At 44.0% G+C, this 14,985-nt stretch overlaps 1 protein-coding gene across 3 annotated transcripts in view; it reads right to left on the bottom strand.

The window, feature by feature from the left end:
- The window catches only part of slc38a10 (solute carrier family 38 member 10), a 31,469-nt gene that overhangs the window by 15,480 nt on the left and 1,004 nt on the right, over window positions 1-14,985 (bottom strand). For 2 of the 3 annotated variants that reach the window (XM_083787742.1, XM_083787744.1), the window contains exons 2-9: window positions 14,418-14,535; window positions 11,852-11,897; window positions 11,301-11,394; window positions 10,474-10,617; window positions 7,636-7,760; window positions 4,058-4,160; window positions 2,844-3,026; window positions 2,543-2,651 (exon numbers count right to left, since the gene is read on the bottom strand). In XM_083787742.1, the coding sequence (XP_083643868.1) occupies window positions 2,543-2,651; window positions 2,844-3,026; window positions 4,058-4,160; window positions 7,636-7,760; window positions 10,474-10,617; window positions 11,301-11,394; window positions 11,852-11,897; window positions 14,418-14,535 (922 nt within the window). Of the gene's footprint in view, window positions 1-2,542; window positions 2,652-2,843; window positions 3,027-4,057; window positions 4,161-7,635; window positions 7,761-8,577; window positions 8,703-10,473; window positions 10,618-11,300; window positions 11,395-11,851; window positions 11,898-14,417; window positions 14,536-14,985 lie in introns of all 3 variants that reach the window. The other variant, XM_083787743.1, reaches the window with a different exon arrangement.

Raw genomic sequence — 14,985 nt, 5'->3', positions numbered from 1 at the left:
TTGGCTGTCCCACATGTCTGTCTGTATCCACAAACTAAAGCCTGACTATACCGGTCATTCTAAGTTTTGCGTGATCATTTTTAACCTTTCCGTCACAATATTTTGGGCAGGTCATTTTTCTTTAAAAAAAAAAGATTCACAATTTTGCAACCCATTTTTCACCCAGTGCCAATTGCCTCAATCCTGGGCGCTACTCTCCCTCTGCCAGCCTGTCAGGGGGAGTTTCCCCGGTAGGACATAGCAACTGGGCGGGTCATTCTTGGTGAAAATGTAAAAAAAAAAAAAAATCAGAAATATCAGCTCAGAACGCAATTGGCAAAACAAAACAAAAAATGTTAATAATTAGGGCTGACATGTAGTGTTTAAATATAATTATATTGAAGTCTTCTCAAATTCTGTGTGTAGTTCATGTGCATGTGTTGCCTATATTCTGTACTTTTAGGGCTTGTTTGGACTCAAAAACAGAGACACGTGATGTGTCGAGTGTGTGGGATATCAGAAGCTATGCACGGGGATGGTTACGTACACCAATGTCCTACCCGTGGGAGAATAAACTGAATAGGGAACCCTAAAAAAAAAAAAACAAGAAAGTGGCTGCACACGCCGATAGCCAAAGTGCCAAAATCAGAAGCAACTGAATAATATGTGTGCCCTTGATAATGTTGATAAAGGTTCATGACGACCGCATGTCTCTTCTCTCTCTTTCCTGTCCGTCTTCAAGGTTCAAGGTTGGTTCAAAGTTGTTTATTTGTCTTCACTGTAACTATCAATAAAGGAACAAAAGCCAAAAACCAAAGCCAAAATCCCCCAAAGAAAGTGGCATCGGTCGGGCTCTAGACAACACCCCCTCCCCCCCTTTCAACCCAGTGCACCAGGCTGGCTGGGCGTAGGGCCCAGGTCCCACCCATCCTTCAACCAGGGGACGCAGGCCATATTGTCTCCCTCAGATTTAGTGTCCGTTGTCCCTCGGGGGCCCTACCCTCCTTTCTCCCCACTCTATTAGTCTGATTAGAAACACAAAGGGCCAGACAAACACACACATTCCCTGTGTGTGTGTGTGTGTCCGTCCGTGCGACCACCTAATCAAAACTTTAACGAACAGCCGCCATATAACGAGAATGAATAAAACATATATACAAAACCCTAACCTTCACACCTACATCATGCTATAGCTGCAGCTGTGCATGGGCGCGCGTGCTTGTGTCATAAGAGTGTGCGTGAGAGAGTGACACAGAGTACAGGAGAAGGAAAGGACCTGATGGAGAGTCAATATGGGAGTGTGTGTGTGTGTGTGTGTGTACACACGGATTTGTCAACGTGTAGTGTACATTGTGTGTGTTGGTGTGTACGTGTGTGCACGTGTCTGGGAGAATAATAGCCCTATCTTCCCGTCTGCTCGTCTAAAAAGGAGATAAAAGTTAGAGCCCTGATTTAAGGACTGTGTTAGAGTGTGACAGTCACTGACTCGTAAAGTCATATTCACACACGTCGTAAAGCTCCCCAGCTACACTGGCTACATAAAAGAACACATGCACCTTAAAGACCTCCAGCCAGCAACACACACAAACAAACACACACACAAACAGCAACCTCAAGACTATTGTTCAAATTTCTCTCGCATGCACATACCTCCGACAATTTGGTAGACGTCCACCGTTACAACACAGAATTAGCAAAAAAAAAAAAAAAAGGTCCTTAGAAGTGCTCGTCAGCATTTAGGCACAGAAAAGGGTTTAAGAGGAGTGACTGCATGTCGTGAACTTGGAATGTGTTATAGTCTATGATAACTCTTTCTGCTGAAGCACTATAATAAAGAACTACACAATCTCAGGAAAGTGTGGCTGCCACAATACGAGTCCTGGATTACGGGCGCCATGACCCGAGGGAACCACAGGGGACAAAATTGCATTTCTAAGACATATGGTTCAGCTTTTTGTATTTGTAGCACAGACTATGGGCAAAGGTGAACAGTGTTTCTGGTGGTGCCCTCTATTGAGGCACTTTAATAAATGACTGCGTTCATGATTTGCAGCGTTTTTGGAAAATAGGCCCATCCCACAAATTTGGAAACCAATTGTAGCAAAACAATATGTGTTTATTAATCACGTGACGTGAGAGATCATGTATTTGGGGAAAAATGTTGCAGAGTGCAGCATTATAACTGTAAATACCCCATTTTCTCAAATGTTTCCCTTTCTCTCAATTTAGTCGTTTTCCCAGACTTTTCCGTCATGGTCACTGACCACCAGTACAGTTGGTCATGGTCATGTGGAAGGGCGTAGGACGTGTCACCTCCAACACATACTAAATCACCAGCCACTTCTTTTCACAGAGAGAAAGTTACGCATCATGAGTATCATGCTATTCCTGATTCCTCCAGCCTTTTCTCCTTTCTGCAGGCCGTTTCATGTTCCCACATACTCTCAGACAAGCTATTTTACCTTGAATAACGTTTCTACTTTTCAATCTTACTGCTGCTATGAATTAGTATCAGTACAATCATCAAGGTGTTAATGTTCTATCTCACACACACACACATTACCATTGGGGATGAGAATGCCTCCCAGCATGGTACCAAATACGATGGCGAGGGTGATCATCTTGAAACGCAGAGGAGGCATATAACCCCCAGCAAACGTCCCATCCTTCTGCTGAGAGAGAGAGAGAGAGAGAGAGAGAGATTCAGACATTATATAAAAGAAATGTACCAACAATTCCCGTATATGAAGGTGACTTCAGGGCAACATTTGACGGTTTTCCAGTAAGAGTAGGGTACACTCAAAGGACTGTACAGTGGTGTCAGGCTCTGCTGCCTGTGAATAGAGGGATGTGAGCTCAGCTACCTGCTGTTCAAAGAGCATGGTGTTGATGGCCTGGCGACAGGGCAGGATCATCATGGGGAAGCCCACGGCCACAGACATCATGAAGCCCACGCGGATCATCTCCGTCACCAGGTTGGACGGGAAGTTCATCAGCACGTTGCCCTCGATGTTCTCTGTGAAGCTGACGTAGCCGAAGAAGCCCACCTTGGAAAGGAAGGGGGATAAATGTTTTATGACAAGTCGTTGAAACTGAAACTTTTTCCATTTCAAAGACCCCATAACTCCGAGAGTGCACAAATGGAATTGGTTCCATTGGTTCCATTCGTGCACTCTCAAGTGTGCGTCTGACAGTTATCAGCGCTGATGTTCAGAGCCCTGATGGTTTTATTCTTCCAAAAACAATTTACAAGCCTTTTGCAAAGACATAGGAACTAATTTAGCTGCTCATAAATGATATGGTAGGAGGGGTCCATTTGGTTACACTGCTATAGTTAAATTACTGTGTACTTTTTATATCTGTTATATCAATAATCAATCATATAATCCACCATTCGAGGGAGGGGGAGGAGAGCTACAGATCTCGCATTGGAAGAGAGTGAGCTGGAGCAAAGGGACTTTTTTTAACAACACTGACTTGTGCAACCAAAGTGAAGCTATTTGGAAACCCCTCAAGGACCCCACTTTGAGAACCACTGTTTTGTGTAACTTATGTCAGCGTGACTGACCAATGAACTGCATCTTCCTAAAGTTTTCTTAAACTCTTGAACTGTGTAGTGTCCCTATTTCTGGATCATAATAGTGGAGCATTTGGTGAAAATAGCCAATTCTGCACCGTTTGCACGTGTTGTGAGACACGTCAACGCTAACGTTTCAGCGAGGCTTATAAGAAGCCTCCCTGCCCAAAAAAGAAGACTTTCATGCTATTGGATTGCGGAGCCACAGAGAACAACATCTGTTTTGTCTGTGTGTGTGCGCGCACGCGTGCATGTGTGTTTGATTAAAAAAAACATCTAATAATTGTATGAATGTTAAAATAAACAAACATAAGTAAAAAAAAAAGTAGTGTAAATAGGCAATCTACAAGCTCGAAACGCAGCGCAAAGGTGTGTTGTACACTTGTAGTTCCTCTCTAGTTTGCCAGGGAGGGACCCTGGCAAACGTCTGGCCTCGACCTGAAAGTTTTGGGAACCGCTGCTTGAATGAATCTATGCACGGATGTGTCCCCCAACACTCACGGTGATGTAGAAGGTGGTGACCACGTTGAGAGAGGAGGTGAAGATGGTGCTCATGCGCTTGACGGACGGTTCGTCCAGGCTGTCGTAGGTGGGCAGCACCTGCCTGCAGGGACACAACAAAGCAAGCCCATGCGAGCACTGTGCATGGCACATCAGGAGGCACACATGATGGGACCTCATGCGCGCCGACGTGCGCTCAAGCATGCAATGGCACAGAAGTAACGTCTTGACATTATTTCGCTCAGGGGTAGGCAACCTTGGGCACGGGTGTGCCAACATTATTTGGCACAGGGAAGGGTAATCACTGGCACACCGGCATAAGTGTGAGAGAGAGGATTACAATAACATTTGTTTTTAAATGTAGCCAATTACATTAAGTCCAAATGTCCTGCACATCATTCTACATTCATTCAAACTCTGAACTGAGTTTAAATGATCATTATTACAATGCCCACTCCTAATGTGAAAGAAAATAATTCAAAATAAGGAAAAGGGTTATTATTATACTGGAAATATTTTTATATTTGGCATGGTGTTATAATTAAACTTGAATAATGTGTGCCACACGGCCCATCTAGAAAACAAAAACATGGCACTTAATTTCAAAAAGTTTGCAGACCCCTGATTAGCTCATTCCACAAATGAGTTTCCACCCTGGTGTCTCCGTTTCAGGGAAGTCATTATAGGTGAGGTGACTTTAACGTATTTAAAATGTACAACATTTCAAACATTTACCAAAAATAATTGAATAGCCGATATACAAGCTTGCATCTAGAGACACGTGAGCGTGGCTATATTTGTGTGGTTAAAGAGAGAGAAAACTAAATCATTAATTGAACAAGTTCAAAATGGCAAATGTGTTTCAGTGGATGGAAATAATGGCTGTGTGTGTGTGTGTGTGTGTGTGTGTGTGTGTGTGTGTGTGTGTGTGTGTGTGTGCGTTTCAGAGGGCATCACGAAACAGAGGGTGACACACGAGCCAAGGCCAGCTGAAACTGATACCAAGACAGAAAATATTCTCTTGTCTGTCTGTCTGTCTGTCTGTGTGTGTGTGTGTGTGTGTGTGTGTAAGCCTGTCTCTTTCCCTTCCCTGTTTGTCTGTCATAGACTCAGTGCTGTAAGAGTCTAGAGAGAAGGGGGGCTCACATTAAACAGGGAATTTACAGGCCTTATATATCACAGCTAGTGCCAGACAGGTTTTAGAGCATTATAAACTTCCCTGGCAGTCTCTTTGTGCTCTCTCTCTCTCTCTCTCTCTCTCACACAGAGAAAGAGACGGATACGAAGAACAAACGAGAGTGCAAGAAACTGTAACTCTCTGTACCCCCTCCCACCTCCTCCTTTTTCTCTTTCCTCTCTCTCTCTCTCCATCTCACTTTCACACACACACACACACACACACACACACTTTATGGGTGAGCACTGTCCCATGGTGCTATTCTTTGACGCTTGTTTAATCCGTGTACCCGTAAATCTCATAGCCAAGGTTAAATAAAACGCCATACTGTAAGTGGGGGAGCTAAAAGACGCAACGTTCACTCTATAGTTCTGACTCGGGATCTAATTAGTTTTTATTTGCTTTTTGCACCCCCCCCCCCCCCCCCCCAAAAAAAATAAAAAAATAAAAATAAAGTAGTACGTGCAGGTATATGTGTACAGAAGTATGGCAGCACAATATCAGTGCCACGGCGTCTTAAGGCGCCGGGCAGCATCACATAACAGAGGGACGTTTCCAATTGTGCATTTCTCGTCTTCTGTTAGGAGGATAACCTTTTTCTCAGGTTTTAAACGGCGTTGGCTCACACAAAAAGAAAAAACGACCAGGGCCCGTGGCCCCCGTGCCTCCATAATGGCGATGTTAAGTAATGTTTTAAGCGAAAGTAAACACATTTCATGAACGTAATAAAAATCCAATGTGCTGAAAGCTGTTTAATCAGCCCCCTGAATACATCAGTGTGTGTCTGTAAGGTGGCGGATGGCCAGCGTGTTGATTAGTGGTTTGGCTTCGGCAGCCTGCCTGCCGTCGTAGCGCAGCGCTCGCCCCGCTCTGCCTGACCACAGGCCAACAAAACACCCTGCCAAATATCACTTAGCACCGCTAGTGGGACCCGCGCATGACACATGTATGCTGTGTGTGTGCTCGCATGCACGCGCACACACACACACACACACAGGGCATGAAAACTCTCACAGGCACACACATAGGTGCGCACAAACACACTTAACACGCACACTGTACATTAAGAGGAAGACTGCATATCTGCATGCGTTTGAAAGCTCACACGTGCACATACCGTATGTGATACACACGCGCATACACACACACACACACAGTACCGGTAATATGATGTTGCTCGTGTATGATTACAATTAACGTATCGTTTCAGTCTCAGAGCGGCCAGTTGAGTCACCCTCTCTGTCTCGTGACACCTACCTCACTCTCACACCCAAACACCATCACCACCCGTCACAACCTAATCTGACCACCCCCCAAACCCCACCCACCCACCCACTCCAGAGCAGGCAGCAAAGTAGTGACGACAAAACAGAGGTAGCGACAGAACATGCAAGAGGGTCGAAAACTGGTAGAAAAGGACAAAAGAGTGGAGGGATAGTGGAGAGATGATGTGCATTCATAAGGCTGGAAGGAGTGAAACTACACTAGACAGTTGGAAAGCTTCTGTTACTTTCCAAACGGCTGTGATCTACATGTTTTGTCAGACTTTAATGAGTTCCAGTCATATGTTGGGGGGAAAAAACCACATGCAGTCTCTGGTGATTAGACGTGTGATTTTTGCAGTCTTGGAACCTTCCTCAGACGTGATGTAGAGTATGGGAGGTGCAGAATGCCTGGTCTTCTCCTGGACACCTACACACGTAATTACGCAAAAGGCTTAGATTTAATTAAATCTAACCAACAAACCGCGGCTTTCTTTCACATGCGATTAAATCTGCGTCTTTGTCTCAGTCAAGTCAAATCGGTAAACGCAGAATCTTGATCTTTTTTTAGAGGATGTTTGAGTCCAGAGAGGAAGGAAGCCAACAGCGCAACAGAGGTGAATGCGCTAACCAGTTAGGCTAACAGGTGCGGAAAAAGTGCATCAGCAAAATAAATAAAACTAAATAAATTGCAGACTCCCTTTGTCCCCCATCTCCTTCAAGCATCTGTCCATGTCTCTTTACACGGTGAAACCTTCCCAAAGCCTCACTAGGAGGAATATAATGCAGGTATTCATGCAGCGATTGTGACGTTTGCTAAATGTGTGGATACAGCGAAGAAAGATTTGATTCACCGTGCCACTATACGAGGCAGACACCGGAAAAGTGTGCGAGCCCGCATTTCACGATTTTCCCACCGAGAGATCATTAGACTCACACTCATAATTTCCCCCCCATTTTCTGCACGAAGCCTACGAGCCCATACAACTTATGATTCTTCAGAGACCCTCGCTTGAAATCAATGTTACGAGCCTTGTAATTTACAATTCTTCTGAGTGAAATTAAGAGTTCCATTTTATTAGTTTTCGTGCGTCATTAGGTTGGGGGAGGGGGGTGAGGCGGGAGAGGGAAGTACTTACGACTGACAGGCGAAGGCCATCCCACAGATGGGGAGGCAGCGAAACACGCCTTCCCAGCGCACAGCACTGACCCGCCCCAGCCACCGGCCACTGAGCAGCCCATGTTTGAACGAGGACAGCACCATCTGGGAGGGAGGAAGTTACGAACCAAACCAAATGAAGACAATGAGTTGGAGGAAGAGGAGGCGGAGGAGGAAGGCCCATGCTGAGGGCAGGAGAGTGGAGGACATGAAAAAGGTAATGCGAGAGAAGAAAATGAGAAAAAGACTGAGGGGATACTTAGCACAAGACAAAAACTAAATGGAGATGTGACAGGAAGCACCATGCTGAACGAAAACCTGCCCGAGCATCGAGCAAGGATACCAACCATTCTAAAAATCAAGTGAGGGGTGCCTTTTGGAGCACGAACAAATAGTAAAGTAGCTAATCTAATATAAGATTAGACGGGTACGTAGAAGGTAAAGGCAAGTTTTCAGTCAGCAGCAGTATTTCCTGCCTTGTGCTCCATTCATTCCTAGAGGTCTCCAGTCTCTGAGGACTACATGAAAAGCCCCTCATCCCCCTCCGACATCTCCCCCCCCCAGCGCACCACACTGCTATGTGAGGGGCAGGAATAGGAAGCGAACAAGGTCCTAGGCTGAAGGACAAGCAGAGCCTGTCAAGATGCTTAACAGTTTACTGTATCAACACCGCCCGCTGCCTTAATGCCACTGCCACCTACGAGAGACGCTCACACAAACACACACACCCACACACCCACACACCCTTGAACGGACCATGACCTCATTTTGGACGCAAGGAGGAAAGATTTGCATGAGTGAGCGGACTGCGTGAGTGGGTCGAGGAGTTAGTTTGGGTCCCTTTGGCTCCTGAATCGGTTTCCTTTCCACCCCCGGCCGGGGTGTCATTTCCGAGGATGGGTGGGTGGTTATGGTTACTTACGGGTGGCAGCAGAAGGTAGTGGCGATAATGGGCAGGCACTGAATGATGCCCCTGGGGCGCCACAGGTGGACGTGCTCCACCCAGGAACCAGACACTAGGCCGTAGCGCAGCGACGACAACACTATCTACAGTAGTGGCAACAAAAGACAAGGCAGCAAGACGGGCAGGGGAGGAGAAGTGAAGGGGGCGGGGTGATGATGGTGATGGGAGTGATAGCAGAGGGGAGGAAAGGAGGAGATTATGGAGGAGGAGGATAGGAAGTGGTTGACAGGAATGGCAGGTCCAAGAGGAACTCGTTTGGGATGAAGGGAGGAAGGAAGGAAGGAATAATAAAGGAGGGGGAATGGGGGAAAGTGGGTATAAGGGAATGAGAGAGGAAATGTCAGAGGGAGAGGGAAGGAGGCCACCAAGGAGGAAGGGAAGAACATAAGGAAGGAAGGGAAGCAGGAAGGAAGGAAAGTCACTGTTAGAGGGACTATAGGCCAGACCAGCTCTTATTGGGTTCTAGATCCACACACACAGACCCAAGCAGTAATTCCAGCTCATGGACATTGGATGGAACGACGCCAGGTTGGATCATAGAGGCCAGGCCAGTCAGAGGGACAGCAACACTAAGTCGCAGTGTTGAATCAAGCAACAGCACAGCCAAATAACACACTACAACTAAACAACACCTCTACACATGCCCATTAGAACGATGACCAGCAAGACATTGTTTTGACATGATATATTACGATGATAACGGTAACGCTCATGGAATGATTAAAACGAAAATATTCAATCACGACTGGAAAGAAAAGTGTATGGCCGAGTCCTATAATGTGATTTGTGTGAAAGGAGCCTCCCACACTACCATCGTTTACTAAAACATGGTTACTAATCACAGACTGAGGCTTTAATTGCTTTAATGAAATATCTGACCGAGACCATTAGGGTTTTATGGAAAATGCTTGATAGTTTGACCACTTAAAATGCTCTAATCTTTAAAGGAATGACAGAAAACATCCCATCTGCATTAAGCTCTCAATGATTTTTAATTTCTAGTTTTTAACCTTTTAAACCTTTTAAATAGTTTTCTAATAAATATGTCTGTACTTCTTTATGTAAAGCGACTTTGGGTACCCAGAAAAGCGCTATATAAATCGTATATATTATTATTATTATTATAATGAGTCCATGGTATGCATTGAGTGCTTGTAGATGCAATTTCCACTGCCCAACATGCTTCCATAGAACACTATCTAGTCGAGTTCTCAGCCGTGATGACTGAGAACTCGACTAGATACGCTACAGTACAGGCAACAGAACAGAACACAGAGCTGCCATGTGGGTCTACAATAGTCACACCAATGTACTTGTTGAAGAACAAGTACATATACACAGTGTTTGGACTGGAGCTTGTAAAGCAGACAGGAAAAATAAAATTATATATAATAAAAATATGTTTTATACCAGTCTTAACAACTGCCACCTGTGGGGAAGTTGTGTTTTCTAATATTAAATTTGCCATGTGGTGCATTTAAAACAGGACCAATATGTGTCAAGTATGGAAGGTCTTACAAGCCAAGAGCTGTACAACTGCCAGCCAGCGGGCCTTGTGACAACATAAGCATATTAGACTGGACCCTCAATATTCTACAATAAAATCTGTAAACCATGACGTCTTTAAGGGCCCCTGGGATCTTGCCATGTTTTCTCTCTTATTTGATGTTTCTCATAGGGCTGGGAGATAGGGTTAAAATCAATTTAACGCTTTAAAACATTTCCAAAAAAAAAGAAATAGACCATGTACGAGCTTGTGGGTCTGTCAATTTCCACCATTTCTGAACATTTGAGTTTAGCATAAAAATGAGGACACTTCTGTCTGTCTGTCTGTCTGTGTGGCGTCAGGCTCACCGTGAACATGAACAGCGTGTAGAAGATGAGCGCCATGGCGGAGAAGGACTGGATGGAGGACATCATGTTCCTCTGCAGGCTCAGAGGCAACACGATGAACAGAGACACCGCGATCAGCAGCACCACGCGGAAACTACCCGTCACCTGGAGGGGGGAGGGGGGGTGTACCACAGGACTGCGTTGTAAACATTTATCAGAACTTAGGAGTACCGTCCCGTTCCTTTTTTAGGCCGTCATCGTGGCCTAAAAAAGGTTGAAAATCACTGTTTTAGATGAACCCTTAACGTCTCTATTCTAGGACGAACACACATTTGATGAAAACTAGTTCTACTAGGTCACACAGTGAGGAGATTTGGTGTAGACCAGGAAAAGCAAGATGGAGGCCCCTGGGAGACTCCAATCAACTAAGTGTACATACAGTAGTGTTTAAAAGGAGGGTAGGGATAAATGATATGGAGACAATGTGGGTCTGAAATACACAAAGAAACAAGCATGCTTTATTTTTATGGTTTAGATGTAAACTTTGTATATATATTCTTTTTTATTTTTTCTTAAAAGTTTCCTAAACCAAACAAGGCCAGCGTTGGTATTAAATACTATTCAATTTAGCCTAGTATTTATCAATACTAATAATCGAGTTACGAAGAAGAAAAATAATAAAACATATCAACACAGTAGGAGCAGAAACTGAATTTAAAAACAAACATAAACTGCTGAACACAAGGTTCAAGTTCAATGAAGGCTGAATTCAGTGGAATGAGCTATTATAATTATGTAATCATCAGCAAATGAGTGATATGAACAGTCCAAAAGGCACAAAGTCTAACCTGTAACCCCAACAGCTGAGCAAAGAAATTGGAGCCGAGATCAGCAATGACAACGTAGAATGCAATGCAGGTCCCCAACATCAACCCTATCATACTAAGAGAGAGGGGGGGGGGGGGGGGAGGTTAATGGTTATGTGTGTGTCCAAACACATGTACATACACATTTATGAAATTACATCTTGCATCACAAATTCACAACTTGACGTGTGATCACCCATGGTAGAAATATAAGAGATAAGAAATGAGATACTACATTTCAAGGGCCTATCCCGTCAATAAAAATGTGAAATGTGAAAGTCGCCATGGTGTACTGGTAGATAAATCATCACCCAAAAGATCATATTTAGTCACGTGTAAATTTGTGCACTATGATTGTGATATGTACTTGGGCTCATGACTACATACATACAATACTGGATGAAATGGAATATTTATCAAACGACAGTAATGTAGGCTAAGCCAAGGCATTTTTGAGTGCTACAGTCTGAGCTGGGCCCTTTTTATTCTGTCCATCTCTATTCAATGCCGCTGTCAAGAGTAAGCAATCTCACCTGGTTTCTACCAGTGCCTTTCCTGGTTTCCCATAAGCGTGGAAAGCTGCAGAGAAACAAGTGACGTCAGTGTGTGAATTAACTGGCATTATCAGTGCATAGACGGGTGTGTTGAGATAAAGGTGCTCAAAAATAAACTATTCACCTTGATAAGGGTTAAGAATTGAACTTATTAAGTTATTATTAACTTATCTACAACGTACATCACACTGCGTGAACACATACTGTAGGCACACACTACACTTTCACACAATCCAGTTCCAGGTACACGGTATAGTTTAATACTGTGTGACTGGAGGTTTCAGAATGTGCAGGGCTTGACATCAAGTATTAAATCTTCCCGGACATTCGGACAAGTGCATTAAATTGTTACTTGTCCGTTGGACAAGTGACTCTTGGTTTCGCTTTTTCTGTGACGCTCATACCAGCCAAGAATATTGTCTGGCATTCCTAATCATCACCTTTCCAATATTGTTAATAGCCCTAGAATGTCTGTAATCTTACATACATTTCATGTATTCCAAATACAAAGCCATATATCAATCCTATCAGAGAAGTTAGCAGACTGACCACATCAGCATGTAAACTTGTAGCACTGCGTGTACTACCCAGTAATGAATTCCTAAGACTTTGAGTCAGATATTGTCCTCTAGTTTCTGACAGAAAACATATGTTATATAAAATATCGCCACTTTTACATGAGGAAAAGCTAGACTGAAAATATAAAAATGTCGATGTTTGGGAAACAAACATTATGGCGCACACAATTGACAGGTGTGTTGCGATTGGTGTTGGGCAATTGATCACACAACTTATTTTGTGTGACCTATATGTTCAGTCCTGCACTCATTCCGGGCCCCTTGCCGAAGAGAATGTCATCCGTTTGGGGACTCCCCAGTCCCCAAAATGATTGGGTGGGTGCACAGGCAGTGCTATAAGTAAATGCCAACGAGGTCAGTCTGGTAAACGTGCACGGATAGGACTGATCTATGGCTGCGTATTTGGAATACATGAAATATAAGTAAGATCATAGAGATACTAATCTAGGGCTATTAACTTGCATACTTAGAATATTCACCAAGTAAAACCAACTTACAGTTAGTTGATTAGCCTATTTGTGTGCTCGTGCTCCAGACAAGTGACTCAAAATGCCTCAAATATTTAATGTCAAGCCCTGATGTGGATACTCGATTTGGTCCCACTCCCAATATCATTGATAATAATGATTAAAATAGGGTATTATAATAATAATAATTAGCATTTAAACCCTATTTTTGCAGCCATTTGCTGCTATGGAAGGGTTACAACATTTATGACATGGGCACGTAACAGTTCAGAGGAGTGCACACCAATCCCTTTTTGAGGTGCCGGCTGCAGGTAGAGTACTGAGAAGAGATCAAAGTAGCCGCAGTACACCGACTCATAGCTTCAGTGCCAAAGTCTTAAATACATGGGCATGTGTCATGGACAAAGAAATTACTTATCAGAGGAATTGATCATTATGTTATTCAGTGTTGTAACCTAGGCTTTGTCAGACAGTATACCATCATTATTCCTTGTGAAACATGCGCACGTATAGCCTATTATACACTCGCATGTGGTCAATGGATGAAATGATTAGCAGACGGTATACGCTTGTTCCCAAAACACTTTGCCACGGTATACTACGTATATAGTATAGCTTATAACGGTAGACTACACCACTGATGATATTGAACACATTGCTTCCTGACTTCAAGGAAGCAAGACTAAGGTCACATTCGCACCTAATACGAAGTTGGGATTCTTGCATATTTAATTTGCTGCGGTTTGCCTTCACCGTCATCCACAGCAATTGGAAACGCAACAGGGGGGACCTTTATCAATGTGTTCCATTCATAAACTAGCCTACACAGTTAAATCTATGGTGATAAAATTATACTCATAATGGGCATGTGACGTGCCGTCTGGGACTGGAACCCCCCCCTTCTCTCTCTCACTATACGCACGCAGCCACGCACTGTTCTTTTGGGCATGGAGGCACAGCACTGATATAACAGACAGCAGAGCAAAATGAGATGAAAGTCCCTACTCCCCAGTCCCCACACAGTGACAGCACTCCATGTTTACGGCACGCACAGACAGACAAAATATTCTGTAGGCTATAATACACTGCAGTGTTTTTATGCGTTTCCTTAAGCAATTTATTAATGTACTCGTCTTCATTTCAATCAGGGCTTCAGTCTCCTTATTCGACCACGTCTATCCACGGTAAAGGGACATCTTTGCGCTGCGTAAAATATGCATTCTCATTCTCCAACTGTGTTCACCCACCACATTGTTTGCTTCATTTCCTTTATTTACTGTGGAAGTAAGTGCGATTGGAAGTGAAGCGAAGCGAAACCCCCGTTTTTGCTCGGAGTAGAATGCGCATTAGGATTCGAATGAAGCTTCACACCTGCCAAACGAAGTGCACTTTCCGACAATCCGCAACAGGATTCGTTTTAATGGCAGCAAAGCTTTCTGGTGTGAATGTCACCTAAGAATTAGTCCCATTGTGAACTGTGAATCAGAAGTCTTAACTCACCCAGTCCTGCGTAAGTCCTGCGTTTGGTACTGCTGGCTGTGTGGACAAGGAACATGCAGGACTGGTGGGTCATCCAAGAGCAGACGAATAACAATATAGTGCCCAGCACAATCCCACACTAGAGAGAGAGAGAGAGAGAGACAGGAAGACAGATTAGTTCAGAAAAGCAGGATGAAATATTACTAGAGGCGTTTTTTTAGAATCGGCCTCAGGCCTAAATGAAACACTTTCTACTCAGTCTGTGTCTCATAGGAGGGCTGTGGGCAGTTTAGAAACCGTCTTCTGCCCACTGCCCACAGCCCTCCTATGAGACACAGACCGAGTAGAAGAAAATTGCGCCATTTTTTCACGATTATTAGTGAGGACCTATTATATGAAGATAGATTGAAAAGTGGTGAAGTGGTCCTTTAAGGTTCTTTAATTTGTTTTTCACATGATCTGGCCTGGCACGGATGCATCTTTCTGAACTATTGCACCCGCTCAGTCAGAGGAGAGCTGAGGACTGCTGACATGCTGTTGTTTGCCGTTGATCCCAAAATCAGACAAAAAAAGTAGGGGTGACCACGCT

Source organism: Protomyctophum parallelum, assembly GCF_964188405.1.
Source record: "Protomyctophum parallelum genome assembly, chromosome: 17".
Lineage (NCBI taxonomy): Eukaryota > Metazoa > Chordata > Actinopteri > Myctophiformes > Myctophidae > Protomyctophum > Protomyctophum parallelum.
Note: the sequence above shows the minus strand (reverse complement) of the source record. Positions and strands in the feature narration are given on the sequence as shown.